Raw genomic sequence first — 23,996 nt, forward strand, 5'->3', positions numbered from 1 at the left:
TGATTTATTCTGTGAATATAACTGCAATTTATTAGTGCACATCCTCTCGAAATCTTCAGTGACGTCACGCTCTTGTACGAAATAATTACGTTGTGGAAAACCTCATTCCCACGCCGGTGATCTGGGGAATCCCCGCGGATGTTCACTATTATTACCTCCCTTTACACGGTAATGTTTTATTCAAAATAATGGGTTGCGATGAACAAGTGGCAGACGGACGAAAAACTGTTGCTATATGTGATGATAGGAAACTGACACTAGGCTATGGGTAATGTCCTCAATAAAACTCATGAAAGAGACTTTGTTTTCGCTCGTCAGTATTCCCAAACAAGCGTGAAGGCGTTGCGTATTAAAACAGACTATAAGACTAACTCCAAAACGGTGGTTCCCCGCGGAAGTGATATGTCTCGGAAACAATCGGTAAACACAATTCAGAAGGTTTTGAGTCTATCACATTTCCATACAGTGTCAATTAAGTTTATTTATATGTTGTCATTTATTCATGTCACATGCTTTCCCTCATTTGACGGGTTGTAAGTACGGAAGTACTGGAGATACCCGACAGGCGAGACGTGGGCGAGACTTGACAACTTGGAAATTTTGAGCCCAAATAGAGGTTGGTATTTTCCCGAAGTGTTATCATGTCACGTTTTGAGAACTCACGGTTACATACACAGTTGTGTTTATCAAACACACGGGATTATTCGTCATCAGGCAGTCAAAAGACTGTGGCTAAATGAGAGGACACTAGTAGTTTACTAGTTTTGCTAGTAGTTCGTTTTGGCATTGACAGTCGTACTTTCGTTTTCAATAATTCTATCAGTATCAACTGTGCCTAATGACCATGTTTTAACATTGTTTCGGTTGTTTGAAATAAGTAAGTATGTTTTACATTGTACTTCCAGCTCTCACGTTAAACTGATTTATACAATGGCTAGTGATACCAACAATGCGATAAATATAGATATATTTTATCACCTGGAAAAATAAGAAAAATCACTGTTTGCATTTGTTGCAATTGTATTGTGACATGTTATAACTGAAATGTACATTACAAAGATGTTTTTTTTAGTTTGTAGTTTATCATTGCAATAATTTATTTATTTTATGGCAGTGTATATGGCTTATTATGACAGTGTGAACTAGATTTTGTGCATAGGCGCTTGACTCTGATATATATTTGGTAGTATGACCTAAATATATCTTATATGTTTAGGTCATACTTCCAAATATATATCAGAGTCATATATATATTCCCCACTCTGATATATATATTTGGAAGTATGACCTAAATATTTCTTATATAGTTAGGTCATACTTCCAAATATATATCAGAGTCATATATATATTCCCCACTCTGATATATATATTTGGAAGTATGACCTAAATATTTCTTATATAGTTAGGTCATACTTCCAAATATATATCAGAGTCATATATATATTCCCCACTCTGATATATATATTTGGAAGTATGACCTAAATATTTCTTATATAGTTAGGTCATACTTCCAAATATATATCAGAGTCATGCACCTATGATTTTGTGTTGTTTCGCCGGGCTCTTTCATGTTTATGGGTGGTAGGGTAGCTCAGTGCTTAAAACATTTGCTCATCATACTGAAGACCCAGATTTCATTCCCCACATGGGTAAAATGCATGAAACCCATTTTTGGTGTCCCTCGCTGTGATATGTTGCAGGAATATTGCTAGAAGCAGCATAAAACCATTTTCACTCACTCTTTCATGTTTATGTGACTGATTCATCACATGCCAAATTGCCTTATTCAATGGGTTAGCTTTTCAGATAATGAAAGTTTTTCAGATTACCTGTGACCTGATGTTCGGTAGTTCTAAACAAGATTAAAAATTAGCAGCATACCAATTTTAAAAAATGCAGCATTATTTGTAAAGGCCCATTGCAACACCTCACATTGTTTGATGAGAACATCACAACTATGTTGGACCCTTGGAGGTCCAGATGGTGTCCCGAGTCGTGACACTGATATTGCTGGAACATTGCTAAAAGCAGCCTAAATCATTCAGTTCTTTTTTTGTTTTATCATATGCAGATGAAAATTGGTCGTCAGCAACCGATTTTGTTCTCAGGGATGATGGGATCGGTTAGTCACACTCACTGACTTTGTTTTTGCATGTTGTATGCCATTTGTGTTGATCAGGACTAGATCAGTTACGTCAATGACTAGATTATCTGTTCCAGACCCTAATAATTATTGACCACGGTCATATACATGGAAAGTCACTGACACGAATAGCCAACAAACAAGTACAGTTATAGTGAGATTACTTCCTTCATTAGTGATCATCTTTATAATGATGCGAGGTAAAGGATATGTACAGACGTTGTTGTTTTGTAATGTAAAAAACAGCAACTGCGTGAGAAGTTTTAGATAAGCCAGTGCAGTGAACGCATTTGTGACCAGTAGGTGGGGCAAGTAATCTGTCCGAATTCATGAACTTTTCAATATTTGGACAACAACCATTTCCCTCTTGTTTCAAATGGAATGATCTGGAGAGCATTACCATATATGCAAACTGGGGTCGTTTGTCAGGTCGTGGCTCATCTAATACTTTTCAAGCAGTAAATGTGTTGAGGGTTAACAAATCTGCTTATGGGAAAATGACATGACACTGGTATAAAACTGGACAACAAAACTGACGTTGCTGTTATAAATAGAATGCAAATATACTAAATCTCACTTGAAACAGTGTTTCCACTTCCCTTTTCAACAGCTGGACATAGTTAACTGCAATTATTTCGATTACTCATCATTTGGGAAATTTACCAGTGAAGTGATCACACTTTATATTGTCAGTGAGACCTTGCACCCAAGGTACCTGTCAGAAATGTAGAGAATTGCCCTTTTTTTCAATGCTGCTATTTTTAGCGTGGGGATTTCTAAAACTGCTATTTCTGTATTTGACAACACCCTGATGTGATTATGAAAACTTATTCTTTTTTAAGGAGAAATAAAACTACATTAGTATTTCAAAAATCTCTCTCTTTCAATGAAGATACAGGTTTGACTTGATCTTTAGTAAACAAGAGTTGTGAGGGGAGCCAGATTCGCCGACATGTCATCCTATCTCATTTGCATAGATTGATGCTCATACTGTTGATTACTAGATTGTGTGGTCCAGACTCGATTGTTAAGGACTGCCGCCATTTAACTGAAATATTGATGAGTGCAGCAAAAAAACACTCTCACTCTTTCTCTCTCTTTCCCTCTCCTTAACTCTTACTCCTTTCATCTCATATCCCATTTCTAGGGCGGTGAGGCAGCCTAGTGGTTAAAGCGTTCACTCATCACATCGAGGACCTGGGTTCGATTCCCCATATGGGCACAATGTGTGAAACTCATTTCTGGTGTCCCTCGCCGTGATATTGCTCGAATATAGGCTCACTCCATCGTCTCGTTATTTAGCACCTTGTCAGGCCTATCATTTTATTCCAATATATTTTCCTATAAGCTGGTCTGTTATATTGAAATATATCATTTACAGTTGTTTTAGGACACAATGGCTGACAAGCCGCCTCCTGAGCCCAATAAGTCTGTGGACCTGAGGTTAGTCAAGACCACCACCCCCACAGAAGACACAGAGACTGATGGCCACATAATGACCTCATTGGCTAGCAATATTCAGCCAGGTCTACCACCCATAGCAGTTCAACAATTCAATCATTACAGTGAGTCGAGTTTCCTTATTAAATTTTACCACCCATGGCGCACAGATGGCACAGTTGTTTCCCTTTGTTACACCAGGATCTAATGTTTGTGGGTTGGAATCCCACTCTTCTCCAGTTTGATCTTTGGTTTATCGGTGCATGTCGTAGTGTATTGTTCCTTCAAAAAGGTAAATGTCCATTACTTCTGTCTGTTTGAAACATTGTTATTTTTTTTATGAGGGAGCTTTGTGAGGGAGTATTAGAATGGCGTCCATGCACGTGTCATTTCTGGAACAGATCTTTAAAACCATTAAGTGTTTCTTCATCAGACGTGGCTTTTAGGTAGGTCTTGCGGTGAATTGTAGCCTTTTGGTAGTTTTCGATTTCGGATTAAAATATTTTTGGCATTTCCATTGCAAGAAGTTTGACTTGAACTGAAATTGGTGGTAGTGTTCTTTCCAGAGCAGAACTCGAAAACCATTCAATGTTTCTTCACCGAACTTGGCACATAGATAGATCTTGTGGTAAACTGTAGCCTTTTCATAGTTTTGGATTTCTGAATAAAATATTTTTGTCATTTCCATGGCAAGAAGTTTGACTGAATAAAAATGAAGGTAGTGCTCTTTTCTGGAGCAGAACACTAAAACCGTTCAATATTTCTTCAACAAACTTGGCACATAGATAGGTTTGGTAGTATACTGGTGGGTTTGGGTAGTTTTTTATTTCTGAATAATATATTGCATTTCAGTGGCAACAAGTTTGACTTCTACTGAAATTGGAGGTAGTTCTCTTTCACAGAGCACTCAGTTTTAGATTGTATTGTCCAAAAATAGATATATCCTAGCTAGTTTTAAATCATTTTATGGTAATTTAGTAGTTTTACTGTCCTTCCTTGACAGGGTTTTATATCTTATATGTATTCATAATTTAGAACTAGCTTTAGTCATGTTACAGCTGAAATAATGCCCATGTGACTCACTTTCTCTTTTGGTAGTTTTTAGCATTCTGAAGAAAATATTTGTTTGTGTTTCCATGGTGACAAGTTTGGCTTCAACTGAAGTTGGTGGTGGAGCTCCTTTTGATACTCACCTTCTACTTCTCTATATACACACCAAAACATTTGACATTATCATAACGCGTAGATATATTCATGAAGAGTATTTTTGCTGTTGCGGGGGATATTGATGACTTTGTCATATTGTTTTCTTTACACCAATCTCACCAGCATACAAACTACATGGTGGCGGTCTGTAAATAATTTAGTCTGGACCAGACAATCCAGTGATCAACAGCATTAACGTCAGCCTATTCAGTTGGGATACGATGAAGTCAACGAGCCTGTCTACCCAGTCCTCTTAGTTGCCTCTTATGACAAGTTGGTGTACGTTAGATCAGTTCTTACCCAGATCTTCATATGTGTAAACATGTATTAAATACGATTTGATAAAACCGAAAATAACTGAAAAACTGTTGATTTTAAAACGAGTGATATTGTTGTAATATCATTGGCTGTTTGATGTGTTTAACCGTTCTTTACCAGAATATTAACACTGTACAGTAGCACAGCTCAATAAAACAAGATGTTAGTTTTCATTCAATATCTGCAGCAAGAAACATGTAGCAATTACTGCCTCCAGAACATAGGTCTGAGTAGACATGTGAAGATCTAGGTAAGAAGTGATCTTCAGCAACCCTACTTGTTGTACGAGGACTAACAGGATTGGGTAGTCAGGCATGCTGACATATGTCATTGTATCCGAATCGTGTAGATCGATGCTCATGATTCATGAAGCTGATCACTGGATTGTCTGGTCCAGACTTGTTTACTTACAGACTGCAATCATTTAGCTGCAATATTGGTGAATGCAGTGCTTAACATCCAGCCAACCAACCCACTGTATTGAGAACCTCTCCCAGTGTTTTTAATCAAACAGAAGGTATCAAATCATTCATGTGTACTTTCAAGCTTTTGGTTTGCATTAGTTTCTTTTGCAATATTCCAACAACTACATATTAAGAGATATCAGAATTTCAAATTTTTGTTAGGAATCAATTCTGAGTCTTAAAGGTGATGAATGACAGGGAATGAAATAAGGCCCGTCTGACAACTCAAGATGGGCTAAATTTCTGAGGGATGGTCTAAATTTACAGCTAGCATTCCTAACACTGGGGCAAACTTTACACATTCCTTACACTTTGGTGAATTGTTAGTTTCTGGCCTGGTTAAGTCCATGATAGGCAGGTAACATTTTGAAGCTACCAGCTCTGATGTGTGGATGGGTTTGGGGCTTATTTCATACACTGTAATTGGTAGCTGTTTTTCGGATGCATTTTCACAAAGACATTGACCTTGAAATTTTACTCGTTTCAGTTCCCCATATTCGACAGCAGCAGTTCCACCTTGGCAGTGCCAACATCTTCAACATCACAAACAGCAGCAATGTCCAGATTGGTCGCACCAATGTCATGAACATTGGACAGCATCATATGTCAGGTTACGATGAAAGCTCCAGCAGTGACAATGATGAACAGGAAGCCATTGAAGATGAAAGGATTTTGGAATTAAGAAGTATGTATGTTTACATGAAACTAAAATGTCGGGGTTCAAAAATATGTTGAAAAGCCACTTGCCACAGGGCAAGTGACTTCAAGAAAGTGGCTTGTCCTGACTTATTTTCCACTTGCCCTGATTTTATGACACAATGCTTGATGTTAATGTTTACTGGACTATTTATCGAAGAGTGATAATTTCACTCTCTGCTAGCTCTACTTTATTTTTTTGCAAACTTTAATAGCTTCATTGTGAACAGATATGAAATTAAGATTACTTGCATTTTGAAACCATAAGTGGAAATAATCCAGTAGTCCACGAACAAGTACCATAAGATACCTTTATTTGATTGCCCAAAATGAAAACTGACTTGTCCCGGGCATCAGGCAACGAGAGTTTTGAACTCCTGAATGTTCTCTGTGTGATATGGGCAGTGGAGTAGCCAAGTGGTTTAGGCCTTCACTCCTCATGCCAAAGATCTGGGTTCGATTCCCCACATGGACACAATGTGTGAAGCCCAAATGTGGCGTTCCCCACTGTTGGTCTCTGGAATGTTGCTAAAAGTAGCATAAAACTGCACTGATGGTATGTGTGTGAAATTGTCCTGCTCTACAATGTGTGAGCGATCTGCAGTTAGATGATAATATGTATGTGCTATTGTTGGCCTCCACAGGGTATAAGAGATAAATACTAAGATGGTGGTATATATGTGATATCGTCCTGCTCCATAGGGTATAAGAGATCAGTACTAAGATGGTGGTATATATGTGATGTCGTCCTGTCCACAGGGTATAAGAGATCAATACTAACATGGTGGTATGTGTGTGATGTTGTCCTGTCCACAGGGTGTAAGAGATCAGTACCAAGATGGTGGTATATATGTGATATTGTCCTGTTCCACAGGTTATAAGAAATCAACACTAAGATGGTAGTATGTGACATTCTCCTGTTCCACAGGTTATAAGAGATTAACAGTAAGATGGTAGTATATATGTAATGCCGTCCTGCTCCGAAAGGTATGAGAGATCAATACTAAGATGGTGGCATATATGTGATATTGTCCTGCTCCACAGGGTATAAGAGATCAATACTATGATGGAGGTGTATATGTGATATTGTCCTGCTCCACAGGGTGTGAACGAGAGATCAGTAATGAGGAGCTGCTAGATATTGCTCGCCACGTTGGCCTGGGATGGAGACGACTCAGTAAGTCAGAAATTATCAAGACTTACAGTCAGACACTTACTCCTTACAGTCAGACAGCTACTCCTTACAGTCAGACACTGTTTTGTCAAACATTGAATTCAAGGCAAATATACTGAAAACTTGGTCCAAAGTATTCTTTCTTGGGTCTTAATTTTTATATATATATTTTTTTGTCGAGTCCCATGAAGATCTTGGTCTTCAGAAACCAATGCTTGCTGTAAGAGTTGACAACTGCCATGGCTCATTGACTTGGTTGTTTTCGTATCCCAGTTGCACAGTCTCATGATGTTGATAACTAGATTGTCTGGTCCAGACATTATCAAATTACAGCTTGTTGCCTTATAGCTGGAATATTGCATATTGTGTCAATAAACAACAATCAATCAGTGAATTTTAATACAAGTTTGCTGTATGATAGCCCCGTGTTTGTGTTCCAGTTCGGTTCATCGGCCTGGAGGACTACGATGTTGATGAACTCTATGAGGAATACAGCTCCCGGGGATTGGAGGAAGTCATATATCAGCTGTTGCGGCGCTGGCGGGCCCAGAATAACAATGCCACTGTATCTGAAATGTTGTACCAAGTACAACGCTCAGACATGTATCATCTTGCTCAGTATCTGAAGACTGATTCTGAGCAGGAAGGTCATTGATTTTAGTGCTTACAGAAAGGAATGTCTGACATCTTGTGTGTGGGAATGTCTGATGATCTTGTGTGTGGGAATGTCTTACATCTTGTGTGTAGGAATGTCTGATGATCATGTGTGTGGGGATGTTCTACATCATGTGGGTGGGAATGTCAGAGTATGGGTTGATCCAAGAGGCAAGTCAGAATGTGAGGACTGAGGATATGTGTCCATGAACCATGTGACACATAGTATAGATTGTATCAGTGTACCCTGCTACAGTGCCAAGGGTAGGGTGTATCCACGTACCCTGTTACAGGGTGTTTGGGTGTACCCTGTTACAGGGGTCAGATTATGATATGTATCCATGTACCCTGTTTTACAGCGTCAGATGATGGGATGTATCCATGTACCCTGTTACAGGGGTCAGATTATGAGATGTATCCATGTACCCTGTTTTACAGCGACAGATGATGGGGTGTATCCATGTACCCTATTACAGGGGTCAGATGATAAGATGTATCCATGTACCCTGTTTTACAGCATCAGTTGATGGGGTGTATCCATGTACCCTGTTACACAATTGGAGGATGGGGTGGTTTGTATCCATTTTGAAGCAGAACCAAATTTGTTTTATTGCATTGGTGATATGCTGATAGATAGCAATTTCTTTATTGAGCTATATTTACTACTATTGTGTGCATTCAACTACTCCTGTGTTTTATGTGTTTCTGTAATTCACTAAAACTGTGATTGGACTTTGAAAAGACCCTAAAAAGCCTTTAGTTTGATGGCTGATGATCTGTATGAACCGTGGGACAGATTCTGTGGTATCTGATTGGACCTGTTCTTGGACTGGCAGCTGACTACAATGCTAATGTCAACGTTAGGGATCCAGGAAATATTTGATCATAATGTAAAGTAAATACATAATATGCAACAAATTCACTTTAAGAAGACGGTTGTGTGGCCTAGTTGTTAGGACATTTGCTTGTCGTACCGAAAAACTGGGTTCAGTTCCCCACATGGGCCACCCATGAAGGTCTCGGGGTAGAATAGGCCTTCAGCAACCCAGGTTTGCCATTAAAGGCAACTAGGCTTGTCGTAAGAGGCGACTAACGGGATCGGGTGGTGAGACTCGCAGACTTGGTTGACACGTGTCATCGGTTCCCAACTGCGCAGATTGATGCTCATGATGTTGATCATAGGATGTCTGGTTCAGACTCGATTATTTACTGACCGCTGCCATATGGCTGGAATATTGATGTGTGTGGCATAAAACTAAACTCACTCACTCACTTACTCCCCACATGGGGCACAGTGTGTGGAGCCTATTTCTGATGTTCTCCACTGGGATATTTCTCTAATATTGCTAAAAGTGACAAAACTAAATTTACTTACTCAGTCACCTTTGAGCGAGTTAGTGAGTTTACTTCACACTTAGTAATATTCAAGCTATTTTAAGTTATATGGTGGCAGTCTGTAAATAATCGAGTCTGGACCAGAAAAACTGTTACTCACCAGCATAAACATTGATCTGCACGGTTGGGAACCGATGAGATGGTGGCAACTAAGTCAGCAAGCCTGACCACCCATCCTGTTAGCTGCCTCTTACGACAACCTCTGCTTTGAGGGTAATATGATAAACATCATGAATACTTGGTCAGCATCTGAAGTATTATTTAGTGAAGTGTTATCAGATTGATAGTAGTAAAACTATCAATGATTAACTTTTAGGCGTTGTCGTGCAACAAACCAAATGTTATGAAAATGCTCACAGACCCCTGTCACACAAAATGGCCTGTGAAAAAAAACTGGTACCACAATCTGAGAGTATTACAGGCCTTTTCATGAGTCCAAGACATCATACAAACTGAAAATAGTGTCAAACCAAATCAGTACTGGGGAGGCTACGAACTATTTCGAGGCCCCTTTTGAGGTTCTCCTCCTGGACTATATTTATAGTCAGTTTTAATGTATACTGACCAATGGCTATACAGTCGTGCCCCGTTCATCCGAAAATATATCCGAAGATATCCGGAAAACTCGCCTTCCGAAAGAAAATTCCTTAAAACGAATTCATAACGTTGTAAAATTACTCACCTATCCGGAAATCCAGTTTCCTTAACCGTACAGTCATTTTTACATACAAAACACTAAATTATGTACATTTTTGTCTCGATGGCTGAGCACCTATATCATATGTTTACACACGCGATTACCAAGGGTCTTGCGTGACGAAGCAAAAAAGTCGGCAGTCTTTGAAGCGTGAGAAGATTAAACTACCTCTGAGTAGCAAGGTGACACTGAGTTAATTTTGAGACGTGTCAATTTGTGGGTCACTATAATTAATTAATCCGGATGATCAAGCAAGGTTGGACAGCTGTGAGCGAGAAGACAATTGCTAACTGCTTTCGTCATGTGGATATATCCAATCAAATGTATTGCCTTGTCGGAACTTTGCAATGCACTACGATCTTATGCACAAGTTGCAACTGTGACTGTTACTGCCGATGATCTTGTTAAAGTCGATAGTGACGAACTGACCGGCAAAACTCATTGCTTTTCAACACAGCCAGTGCTAAAAGCTATGACTGATTTCTTCAAGCGAGCATTACTGCAAGAAAGGTATGAGACATTTTATGTATGCACTGATGTTTGTTTATGTGTAATGAATGCAGATTGTGTCTGATGCCGACTCTATGTTCATTTCTTTGTACGTTTCTTTGTACATATGATTCAGATATCCGAAAATTCGCTTATCCGGACAATTTCAATAAAAACACAAGTGTTCGGATAAATGGGGTACGACTGTGTCACTGTTGACTATCAATCTCAATGGCTTTGATATGTTATATTTTGTACATCTCACTTTCATAATTAACAAACTAATTCTTGTAAAAATACTCCATTTTGAAAACACAATGAGTATTCTATTATAGCAATTGTGAATACTGATTGAATTCATTAATGGTATGTTTCTGTTACGTGGCTATATTATCAATAAAGTTTATTTAGGCATTTAAAAGTGGGTATGCTGAACAAGGGAGATAATTTATGGACTGCCAGCTTTCTTAACACTGTTACCAGGCAGACATTTGAAAGTATGATGCAATCTGATTTTATCTGACCTGAACTGACCTCAAATCATTTGACCCATAAGGAATAGCATTTTAACTGTGGCAGGGTAGTGAAGTGGTCTGTACATCATGCTGACGACCTGAAGAGTTTGGTTCCTAATATGGGTACAATTTGCGAAGCCCATATCTGGTGTGCCCACTGTTATATTGCTAGAATATTGCTAAAAGCAGCATAATGCCTCACTCACTCACTCATATGGGTACAACTTGCGAAGCCCATTTCTGGTGTGCCCGCTGTTATATTGCTAGAATATTGCTGAAGGCAGCATAATGCCTCACTCACTCACTCATATGGGTACAACTTGCGAAGCCCATATCTGGTGTGCCCACTGTTATATTGCTAGAATATTGCTAAAAGCAGCATAATGCCTCACTCACTAACTCATCCCAAAGTTATTACATTTTTGTCTGGTAACAATAGGATGTATGGAATGAGGTGAATGAACGAGTGAGTTTAGTGTTACGCTGCACACAACTATTTCTCAGCTATATGACAGACTGTAAATAATCAAGTCTGGACCAGACAATCCAGTGATCAACAGCATGACCATTGATCTGCACATCTGGGACCCAATGACATGCGTCAACCAAGTCAGTGAGCCTGACCACCCAATCCCGTTAGTTGCCTCTTACGACATGCATGGGACTCTGAAGTTTAATTCTAACTCGGCCCTTCATTGGTTTGATGTTAGGTACTGAAATGGGATGGAATGAAAATAAAATATATTTAATACATATTTGTATGCAAGCAACTAAATCTAATTGTTACAGTGAATTATTATGCATATTCTATGCAAAAAGCTTCTATGGAGCAGCTTTTCATTGTGTAATTTGTATTCATTTTAGTGTAAACAATCTTAGTTGGAGACCAGAGAATGAAATTTTATTTTAGGTGAATTGTATTTCTGAACATGCTTTAGTGTCAAATTTAGATGTTGTCTTGTGTTCATGTCTTGATTATTTGATTCAGGTGTTGCATTTCCTTGTACAGAGTTATGTCCCTTGGGTATGTCAGAAACCTTTGACCATAGACACCAATCACAGTTCGACCCAGTCATGTTTCAAGGTGTGTCAGTACATTTCCTGTGTTTTAGGGTTTCAGAGTACGTATGACTAAGGCCAATATGGTCAAATCATTTCAAATTAACTTTCAGATTAGTGCCAGTTTCTGATGTCCCTAAACTGTGATGTTGCTGGGATGTTGCTGGAATATTGCTAAATGTGGCTTAAAACCATCCTCACTTGCTCACTCCAGATTAATACTGCTACAAGTGAATGAAAAGTTGTATGCACACTTCGAATAACTTTCACAACAATCTGTATGTAATTATGGTCATTTCTGGAGGGGTGATGAGGTAGCATTGTGGTTAAAGCATTCGTTCGTCACACTGAAAACCTTGGTCTGAATCCCCACATGGGTACTATTTGTATAGTCCATTTCTGGTGTCCCCTGTCATAATATTGCTATAGTATTGCTAAAGTTGGGCAAAACCTTTCTCACTGTATGTAATTTGTTTTAGAGCGGAAGCGTAAATGACAGTCTGTTTTAGCTCTAACTGCATACTAAGTGTCACTATTGGGTTTTAGAAACATTTACACCAAATCTATCTCTTGGTCTTCAGCAATAATGATAATAACTTGCATATGGTGTACATAAGATTTAATCAATACGGCCCCTCTACTTTCACTTTGTCTAATATAGAGAATACAATGTGTATACCTCATTGTTTCAGCCGACATGATTATGTATATATGTGTGTGTGTGATTTTTTTAGGTGCATAAGAGTTATTGTAAAACAGTCCAGATATATATGCTGATCAAAACTTCCTTCTTGCCCTCAAAGTCTTTTGAAAGTTTAGCCGCTGAATGTCTAGTAAAACATTAGTCAAGAGCTATGCATAAGTACGGAGTTTGTATTTATGTATTCACAATATGTAATGATGCTCATGATATTCATCACTGGATTGTCTGGTCAGAGACTGGATTATTTACACACATAACTGGATTGCTGCTGAATGTGGCATTAAACAACAAAACAACTGTTACACAGGGAGACACACCAGAAATAGGCTTTCCACATTGCACCCATGTGGGGAATTGAAACCGGGTCTTCAGTGTTATGAGCAAATTCTTTAACTACTAGGCAACCCTACTGCCCCAGACTGATATGAACCAAGTAGGAACACATCATTGGTTTATATTGTGAATTCTTAATAGATGTGCAGCTGTGCTCAAGTAAAAGTCGCCTCAATACTTACCTATATCTGCATATGTTTTATGTGTGCGTGTTGACTGTATATGAATTACAGTTTTGTTGTCATAGTTACTGTGTTAAGAAAACTGCTGTATTATGAAATATATAAGTGCTATCTTTGTTTATTTCTACATACAAGTGTCACTGATTCCTGGTTATTATTCTATGATGGAGATAACGTGATCACAGTGATTGTTGGTGCTCATTTCTGTCATCTGATGAAGTGACTGTGATGTCATGGCATCGTGATAATAAGGTCATGAGTGAATTAGACACATATTTTTTTATAATGATGTTCTCTGGTCCGATTGGCAATGTTAATTTTTTTTAGGTATCTCTAAATGTCTTTATTTGATACTGAAATAAATACAAAACAACACAAATAGGAGTTTGTGGATAGTCTATTAACCAATCTCAGGAAAATGGTACCACTTTTAGTTTTGTCTAAAGTTGAATCCCTAGTATTGTCCCTTCTAAATTAGACATTGACCTTGACATGTCTCAAGTCCCCTTCAAGGTTCAAGTCATGTAATCTTAGATGTAATGACTTAGGTCATTCGAGAAGTATGTTTGCCATTTTTACCAAAATGTCTTTCTTTTCAGACCATTTTAGAATCTTGTACATAGATGGTAAAGGACCATCAATGATTTATGGCTAGTGGGGGTGATGATGCATTTTATGGAAAAGCATGTACAATGTTAAATGACAAACATATTGTTGTTTTTGTTGATTTTGGAATGTTGTTAAAATACTTGCCCATGAAATTGAAGATCAGACTCACTTTGGGGTGTTGGGGTAGCCACGTGGTAAAGCGTTTGCTCATCATGCCAAAGATCCAGGTCTGATTCCCAAGACTGAGTACAACATGTGAAGCCCATTTCTGGTGTTCCTGCTATGCTGGAATATTGCTGAAAGAGGTGCAGGGATGAGAATGGAAATTTTCATTTACAGCTGAAAACTAGTCTAGCTCCTGGGATTTTGGCATTTTACACACTAAATATGGCTTCTAAAATTAATATTAACACTGTATATATATTTAGACGTTTCAGAAAAATGACCCTGGGGATGTAAAAAAACGCGGATTTCCGCGGATCCGCGGAAATTTCTCATCCCTGGAGGTGTAAATCTAAACTCACTCACATTTGTTTTTAAGATCACAACTCCATGTGGTTTCCAGAATATAGTATGTTCTGAACATCCTGAGAAGGTCGGTGAATTGGTGGAGGAGGATGACAGTCTTGAATGCTGCCATAACTTGTCTGGAATATCTCAGTGGCCTTTAACCTTTAATATTGTAAATAAACTGAATGTGGAATTTTATTATTAATATTTTTGGTTACAGTGTGCCCAGAAACAACTATTTGCTTGCCAAGACTTCTTAAATAGGTAGAGTACGCTCACTGCATTATTAAATGTTTTGATACAGCTTTGTTGTATTTACTGGAGTATCATATCATAGTTTTTATGTAAACACTTCTGTTTGTGTTTGTTGTGTTGTTTGTTCTTTGAGGCTGCACACCAGTTCTATTACTCACCCATTTGCTGACAATATGTATTTATGAAACATTGTTTAATGCACACCTCTCACACACACCAGCTATGCACACAATGCCTGTCAAGTGTATTTGGGCTTCAGTGTTGTATTCAAGATTATTGCAGGTAGCCTTGTGGTTAAAGTGTTTCTCACGCGGAATGTCTGGATTCCTGACATGGGTACTGTGTCTGAAACCCATTTCTGGTGTCCCTCCACTGTGATATTGCTGGAATATTGCTAAAAGTGGCCATTTACACCTAGTTGTGGGTACAGCAACGTGCAGTAAACATGGACAAAGTACTGAATGGGTACCTCGTAAGGATGGGAAAGCTACATTAACTCGGTGAGCCTGGTAGGCTGCAAGAGTTGTATGATCCCCAGGGAGCTGAGATTGAAAACACTATGTGCCGTTGTGATGGACATCAATGATCGAGGGAAAAACAAAGCACCTTTGTGCAGTTGAACTGGCTAACTGGATATTGGCGCTATAGAAATGTCTTTCTCTCTCTCTCTTTATATATATATGTATATAAATAAAATCCCAACTCACGCACTCTAGACTATTTCAGTTCACTGATGCTTGTTGAAATAATGATCCTTGTCTGAGCAACCCATGCTTGTCAGAAGGGGTGGCTAACAGGATCAGATGGTCAGACTCACTGACTTGGTTGTCACTTGTCATCGTATCCCAGTTACATGGACTGTTGATCACTGGATTGATAGGTACAGACCCAAGGTATTACTGACCGCCGCCATATTGCTGGAATATTGCTGAGTGCAATGTTAAATAACATCCAATCCAAACATGCCGAGAGTAATGCCCCTTGCATCCTCGAGTGTTCAGCGTCATTGACGACAAAGAAAAATTTGAGATTTCATATTTTATTTACTAACATTTTTTCTTGGGATACTAGTATATGTATATATATTTATATATAAATACAGAGGTTTGAATATCACATGGTTCATGGTAGGGACAGCGGACAATACAGTAATGTTTCACTCTCAACACGCCCAACAGCTTGCAACATCCTCAAGACCATGAACACCTCTACCATATCTCAGACCACACAACACCAGTCTAACGACATACTCCTAACACCAGTTCTGACAACACACAGTAACCCCAGACAATGTTTCACTAAACATCAAACATTATCTTTATTAACAGCTCGAAGATGATTCTGTGTATTGTTTTATTATCACATGCTTAGTCAGTGTAATTTTCAAATTTTATCTTAATTAAGCAGATACCAATGATCATACTTCAAGTTCTGATAAAAAACAGTTCTAGATCATCACTAGCACAGGCAATATTTTCGGTTCAAATTTAGGCCACAAAAAATTGTATTTCTTGTTTTACAGATCCATCATTGTATTTTATCAAGAACAAGAAGAAAACAAATTATTTTTCCCACTCACAATATAAAATCCAAATATTTATATTGACCCAAAATCCAATCTTACAAGAACATTTCTTTGGGTTTTTTGCCCCATATTCACTTTATAAAATGCCAAAGTAAAATACTTTTATTTTTCAGAAGGAATTTTACATTGACTGATGAATTTAGTTTTATTTTTTCCTCTCCAGCCTTTAAGTTTTCTGAGGACAAAAATCTGTAAAGCAAGAAATGAAATTGGTCTGGCGTTAAATTGGAATTCTTTAATTATGAACATGGTAATAGTATTAAATGACAGTAAAAATGGTACAATTTTTTTGGAAGTGGCCTATAAAAATATCACATGTATATTATACAAACTTAAATGGTAGCAGGATGTATGATGATATTGCAATAACTGGTTGCTCAGCATATCCATTGTTTCCTGGCAGTTTCAAGACTCTCAAAACTTATGGTAAGGATATCATTGCAGTACAGTCTTAATGAAAGAGGCTGGATATGCTCACACTATCCTTCTAACAAAACACCATTACTAACAAATTATTTCTTCCAGTCACAAAACATGGAGCTGATTTATGTGAAATATAAAAAAAAGTATTGCTTTAACCTTGTATAATTCTAAAAATGCTTTTCAGCTTCATAATTATGAAAACAATGAACAATAATGCAGATCTCCATACCGAACTAAGATTGGAAGCAAATATTGCATTACACAGCTTGAAGACTTTAAACTCAGAATTTGAACACAATCTCCTCTGGAACAGGTATTGGTAAAACGGTAAATATCTGAAATACATTGTGTGGAAGCTTGTAGTAATATATAGATGTCACTTCTTCTCTTAAAGTAAAAGCCATTATTGTAACAGTAATTTCATAAATCAGATTCTCAGCATCATGAGAAAAGCACCTCGGTCTAAGAGTAAATAATTTATACTACTGAAGTTTTTAAATGTCACCAAAGTTAAGATGGCATTACAGTTTAACTATGGTAATATCAAAAAACCCTGTATTCTGTAACTTCTGTGTAGCATACATTACCTAGTACTTCTACTAACACAAATTCTTCTGACTAAACATACAAACAATATGTTGCAGAGTAAAGGATCTGTGTAGCTGCTTGGAATTATCTAAGGTTTAACAGTCTCCAAATGACTAAAAAGGATTCCAAGACAATCATATTCAACACATCAAAGCACGACATAATGGTGTTTGTTAGTGTTAACTATTGAGAAACAAGAAAACTCACCAGTCAAAATGATTGAATATGATAGTCTTGAAGTTCCTTTTACACTCACACATTCACAATATATATCGAAAGTAAAACTAAATTGTTATCAAATATTTTTCAGCAGTATAAGAGTGGGTGATATCTGTAGTTTTAGCACAGAAGATGCTACACATGTGGACCTATATCACAGGAAAGGGTTTACATGCATCTTTCACCAGTTATTGAACTCAGCTTCTTTTTACACAGAAGAGCCAATTCAGAGCCATAGGTAGACAAGGGGGATGGGAGCAACTACCCTTAACAGTTTTATACCAGTTACTTTTTGTGCATCAAAGTATTGATAAAACACTCTTTTAATGTGGATAGTGCCTCCTCTATTGGGAAAGTTAACAATGGCCTTGCAGTTTGGAATTCAAACTTTTTCTAAACCTGCCAACCTACTTACGACTAGGAAATACCAAAATATTTCATAGTTTGTAAATATGAGAATATATCCATTTTTAGTTTCAGTTTCAGGTAATGTCAGTATTACTTGTAAAATAAACATACTTCTCAACTTTTGTTAGGTATAACAAGTATGTCATATTGTACAGTTTTGTACATTATGAAAACATATCCCCATTTAAAGTATTGTAATGTATTTGACACATAACCATGGCCAACTGGACAAAACTTCAACTCCATAATTTCGTCTTTAGTTTGTTTAACCCCAGTATGACACCCTATGAAAAAGGACACAAACATTTCGACTCCTAAAATTTGTACTCCTTCGAACAAGTATTTGCTGGTCTAATACATCCTAGTCCTATGTATTGGCTGGTTCAATATGGCTCTGTCTTAATCCTGTGCAATGTGGTCGTAATGTTACAGTCTTACGCCACATGTTCAACGAACACGTTACAACATGGACAGCTACGAAAATCCTTTTGTCGTTGTTTTGATCAGGGCTTCATTGCATTGTTGTAGCTGGATTGTGGATCAAGGACAGTGGAACCGAGAAATCCAAGAAATGGGAGTAATTTATTCTAAAGAAAAGTGCAACGAGTTAAAATCTAAAAGTTAATGTTTGTTTCAAAGACAAAAGATTAATACTTCAAAACTGATCAAAATCTGATGATCAAAATGACAAATTTTATGTTCACAAGAGTTTCCTCCTTTGTGTATTCATTCAAAATATCTAAGTGACCATTAATTTTGTTCAAACTTTGTAGGTATTTTTAAGGGAAAGGTGAAAAATAATTTTCTAAATTTCCAGCACATTTCTGTTACATTTCTGGATTTCTGGTCTTTTTTCCTACAATTAACACAAAGTAAAGGAAATGAACCAGAAGTGTCAATACTGATCATGTTTGTCATCTTTTAATGGCAAGTTTATGTAATCAGATATTAACAGAAGAAAGATGGCATTCACAAATTTATAAGAAGTATTGCTTAATGACTACAGCACCATCTGGTGAAAAGTCTGTCCTTTTTATCTATGAAACAAGAATTAACATGAATGAACTCTTGGATGAAGAAGAAAGTCAATCCCATATCTTGGACGACAGTATTTGCTACATCTTCTTGGAGACGAGGCATCACTAGTAGGGCAATTGTTGTAGCATCCTCCATCACAGAGCAGGTGGAGGATGATCCAAAGGGCATTAGTCACGTGAAGTACAACATAATCCATGGAATACAATTTATACAACAGCTGCATGTGCCTTGAGATGTACACAGATGGCTGGGCTGTGGGAGGCAACTGATGAATGTGGTTTGTAGGAACTGTTCACCATACACATATTTTTCTTATGGAAGTGCTTTAATCCTTGAGGAGGAGTCCTAACAGTATTCTATAGGGATAAATGCGAGAACAGTTGCAATCAGCTGCAATCAATCTGCTGTGCTGCAACATTAGACAACAACTGAGATAGGAGTCGATTTTGTACACTGCTTTTAGCAATATTCCAGCAATATCACTCTGAGCACACCAAATATAGGCTTCACACATTCTACCCATACGGGGAATTGAACCTGGATCTTCAGCATGACAAGGAAATACCATAGCCACTAGGCTACCCCAGAAAGTTAAGCTATTTGTGAGTGACACTTGTTCCAGCAAGAGCAGAACATGCTTACCGTTTCCAAACACTTGATGTCATTACTGATTTTCGGTGATAATTTTCACAGCCATTTTGCCTTTTAGACCCAACTGAATTCAGTGTGTAATGAATCTGATTATTTTAATTTGTTAAATATACTTGTTGAACACATAACCGGACCTTCATGTTCGAATAAAGTACATGCCAATTACCCTGCTTATCAGGTGCTCATTCAAACAATATCAATCTTGATGTATGGCTTGTCTATTCATTCCATGCATCATCTGAAGAGAGTCATGGCACCATCCAAAATTGGAGCCAAAACTATAATTGCTATCAAAATAAAGTAATCACACTTCATAATTTGATGTCCCTTCTGGCAAGGAACAAAACCATCTAACTGCATTTTAATCTGTCAGCCCACTTCACTCCACAATCACTGCCACTTCTCTGCTAGCTAAGCATCCATCCAGCTATCACCTCGAACAGTTCCTACTGCGGCACTTCAGCGACCTAGTACAGAGCACCTAATTAATCAGGACTGTGATGTCTCCAAAACAATTTGTCCAAGTAACACATTTCTGGATTATCCATCCTTTGCACCAGAGTCATGCCTTCTAGATCCGCTCACTGTTCACTTTGGTGTAGATGTCTTGAGATCATGTTCCCAAGGCTTATGGAAACAAAACATTCCTGCCACTACCGGTACAATCTAGTTTTCAAACTAGCTAGTACAGGTACAGTCCAGTATTCATTCTAGTTTATACCAGTTTAATCCAGTAATCACTAGCAATTTTCAACGTAATCCAGAATTCATTCTAGCTCATACTGGCATAATCCAGTCATCACTAGCCTTTTTCAGCATAATCCAGAATTCATTCCAGCTGTCAGACGGTTTCTTCCAGGCATATAATAAAATCTGGATTATTAATACAACCACTGTGGCGATATGTGTAACTCCTGTTACTCGCACATGATACTGGGTTTCCAGTATCATTCATCAGTACTAATACTAGTGGTGTGCTATATCTAGTGGCTGTTTGTACCACTGAATGTACCACTGTGTGCACCACTGTTTTGTCCTTGACCTTATCGCGTATCACCTTCTCGTATAACCGCGTCCCATGTGCGACATGCTATGTTATACACTGAGCACTTTCTCTAGTTCTGTATACAGGATATATATACATATGTACAATGCTTCTGGCTATGTATAGGTCTATGTACAAGGTCTACCTCGGACTGCTATACCTCCCTGAAAAACAAAGGTAACAATGAGAACCTGATAATATAACTGTAATGTCATCAAAACATGGGTGGTCTTTAAGTACCTTAACAATAGAAGCATGAAGATGTTCGGAGTACAGAATATGACTGGCATATATTGGATCAATGTTTGTCTAAGATTTCACTTCTAATACATTGGAGGCAAGAGTACGAATGTAGCTGTAAAACTGTAGGGTGAAAATTACAAAGATGGTCTAATGGGTAACGATTATGACGGGACAAAAGACATCTTCAGACTAACTGGGTAAATGTGACCTGACTTACGATGCAAATCTGTAGGAGTTAAACATGTAAGATTTTTTAAGCATCCATTTGGAAGACAAATTATAGTTACGATGCATCAAGATACGAATAAAGGAATGATAATAATTACAAAGCCTCAACATTAGTAGAAATATATGAACACACTTACGATGTCTCAAGATCTGAGTTAAAATTTGATTACATTTACGTTTTGTTAATTGAAATTAAGACATAATCTTATACTTACGATGCCTCAACATTAGAGTTAAGAAGTAGGTGCATTTTCTTCATCCTGAGTATCTGAGCATGTGACAGCTTCTTCTTGCCGCTGTCCACCATAGGTAGTTCCACAGATGTGATCCCTCCTTCCTGGTCACTTGTCTTCAGATCCTGCATTAACGCCATAATGTCTGATGTTGATTTTGACTTGAAGTTTTTGGTCTCTGGTGTAAGTTCTGCAGGCATGTCATCCCGCTCTATACTCAACATGGACACGTCATGATCACTCGTATGAATATATGTCTCCTCACTGATCTCACTTTCTGGGTTCAAGTGTAACGACCCTGACGAACTAAAACCACTAGAGCTGGGAATACTCCGTAGAGAATCTGACGTGTGGAGCTGATCGTGAAGGATCCGCTCTTCCAGACGTAAGTCTTTACACCCTAGTTCCTTTGACCCCAAGTTCCAGGAAAGTCTTTTATGTATACTATTATCCCGATCTTTGTTCTTCTGAAGCTCCTGAACAGAATCTACCGTGTAGTAACGTTTCTCATTTCTCGAAACCCTTCGAGCATTCCGTTTCTCTTTACTGTCTTCTTCCTTAAGATCGTCAAGATTTGAATCGTCTCGAGTGAGTGAATTAAGTGAGGGAGAAGTCTGTAGGTCTTGGTGTCCGTCCATGATATTGGGCACGGAAAGACAAGATGACACCGGCCTGTGCTTCTTCTTTGTGACTGGCGATGTGTCGGGGGAGGAGGATGTGGCTAACTCGCTTGACTTTGGACTAGTGTGGTTAACAATCGTACCCAGAGACCCTGCCCTTCCGACGTCCTGTAAGCTGACATGTGGTGAGATACCGTTTGGCTTCTTTGGCGATGATGGTGATGCATAGTTTTGTGTGGTGAGGTTAGGGACAAAGTTGCCCTCGGCAGACTCTATGCTGCCGCTCCGCTCCATTGAGATGAGGTCAGGTTTCGGGAGAGGGCTCAGAGGTGTGTAACTGACCTCCTCTTTGACCTGGCTGACCTTTGACATCGCAGACTGCTGGTCCTTCATCAGTGTTTCAGAATACTTTTCCTGAAAAAAACCATTATGAGCATCAGTTTCAGATTCTGACATAGGATAACGACTTTGCCTTACTAACTTACACAAATGAACAGATCTGAACCACTGCAAATAATGGCATCCTCTGGAGAGACACCTTCCCTCTTTAATGCTTTGCGATAATCAGTGGGATACGAAGAGAAAAAGGAGTAATGAAGCAGGATTGAGACCGCTTTTCATCCTGTCATTTTCGCTTGGCCTTCAGCAAAAATGTGAGCAAGTTGGTTTTTATGCCCCTTTCAGCAATATTCCAGCAATATCATGGTTGGGGCACCAGAAATTGTACCCATATGGGGATTCAAACCCAGGCCTTCAGCATGTAGAGTGAATGCTTTAACCACTAGGCTACCCTACCACCCTCTTCAACACATGGTCAAGCTCCACACACTATTTATAATGTTTACGTCCAATTGCAAAAACTTATAACACCAACGCAGCAGCAATATGCTCTCTTGTATTTTAGCATGTAAATAATTAAACTGATGAAAATCTAATGTGGGCGAGGACAGGAATAATGACAGAAGTTGGGGCTCAACAGTAAAATCTGATTCAAAGGCCCATTTCATGTAATTGTGACATTTCTATTGAAACCAAAAAGATGTGAAGGTCATACGGAGCCTCCTCTGTAGTAACCTGTCTGTAACTGACCTGAGCTCGTTTGATGTGGTCCAACCAGACCTTGACCCCTGTCTGATCTCCATGGAAGGTGAAGGCCGAGATGGGGGTGTGGTACTCATTCAGATAGATGAGCAAGAAACTCCCTGTAACAATGACCCTGACTCTTAGAAACATGATTTATGCCCTCCCGTACATTTTCCTTTATACCTTCCTTTATGTTTGCCCCAAAAATGTTGTTATTTTCATCTTTCAGCAGAAACTATGAAAAGCAGGTTCTAAACATTATATATACAGGTATTTTTATGATAGACATTTCAGATTGTCAATGAATAAATAGGTCATTATTCATATTTACAAAATTTACACATATCCATAACTATTTTTATATATCGTCATTACCCCTGAGACTGAATGTTCAATGTTCTGTGTTCAAACCTTTGTCCTTCAGATCCTGTACAATAATGCGATCCAGTCTCATGGGTGGCTTGGTGATCTTGAACTTGTCCATGCGCTTGTTAGCCTTGCATACCAACAGCAAGTCAGTGAACAGGAAACAATCCACATCCATCTGAAGGGCACAGGTCATGTTGTTCACATCAGTCAAAATCACAGTCATGGCAAATATCAAACTGGGCAGCTACTCCATAACAAATTATCATATTATTTCATGGATCAGCGTGCTATTACGCAAGGGAAATAATTAATAAAATAATCACACTTACTTACAGTCTAAAATAAAAATTTGATATATTAAAATATAATATAATATAATAATTAAGAGCATAAATTCACTTCAGACTTTTCTTTCTTTTCT

General features: G+C 38.2%; 2 protein-coding genes across 6 annotated transcripts in view; one reads left to right on the forward strand and one right to left on the reverse strand.

The window, feature by feature from the left end:
* Positions 1–540: 540 nt before the first annotated feature.
* LOC137268554 (receptor-interacting serine/threonine-protein kinase 1-like) lies at positions 541–8,881 on the forward strand. Its single transcript, XM_067803123.1, has 5 exons — positions 541–616; positions 3,525–3,708; positions 6,059–6,256; positions 7,370–7,444; positions 7,882–8,881. The coding sequence occupies exons 2-5, from the start codon at positions 3,540–3,542 to the stop codon at positions 8,094–8,096; spliced, it is 657 nt and encodes a 218-aa protein (XP_067659224.1). The 5' UTR covers positions 541–616; positions 3,525–3,539; the 3' UTR covers positions 8,097–8,881.
* Positions 8,882–15,865: 6,984 nt separating this feature from the next.
* LOC137267561 (pleckstrin homology domain-containing family G member 5-like) overlaps positions 15,866–23,996 on the reverse strand; it is a 197,341-nt gene continuing 189,210 nt past the window's right edge. For 4 of the 5 annotated variants that reach the window (XM_067802043.1, XM_067802042.1, XM_067802041.1 and 1 more), the window contains 4 exons: positions 23,618–23,750; positions 23,213–23,325; positions 21,486–22,537; positions 15,866–20,963 (listed from right to left, as the gene is read on the reverse strand). In XM_067802043.1, the coding sequence (XP_067658144.1) occupies positions 20,954–20,963; positions 21,486–22,537; positions 23,213–23,325; positions 23,618–23,750 (1,308 nt within the window). In that variant the 3' untranslated portion in view covers positions 15,866–20,953. Of the gene's footprint in view, positions 20,964–21,481; positions 22,538–23,212; positions 23,326–23,617; positions 23,751–23,996 lie in introns of those variants that run through there. The other variant, XM_067802040.1, reaches the window with a different exon arrangement.

Source organism: Haliotis asinina, chromosome 16, assembly GCF_037392515.1.
Source record: "Haliotis asinina isolate JCU_RB_2024 chromosome 16, JCU_Hal_asi_v2, whole genome shotgun sequence".
NCBI classification, from domain to species: domain Eukaryota; kingdom Metazoa; phylum Mollusca; class Gastropoda; order Lepetellida; family Haliotidae; genus Haliotis; species Haliotis asinina.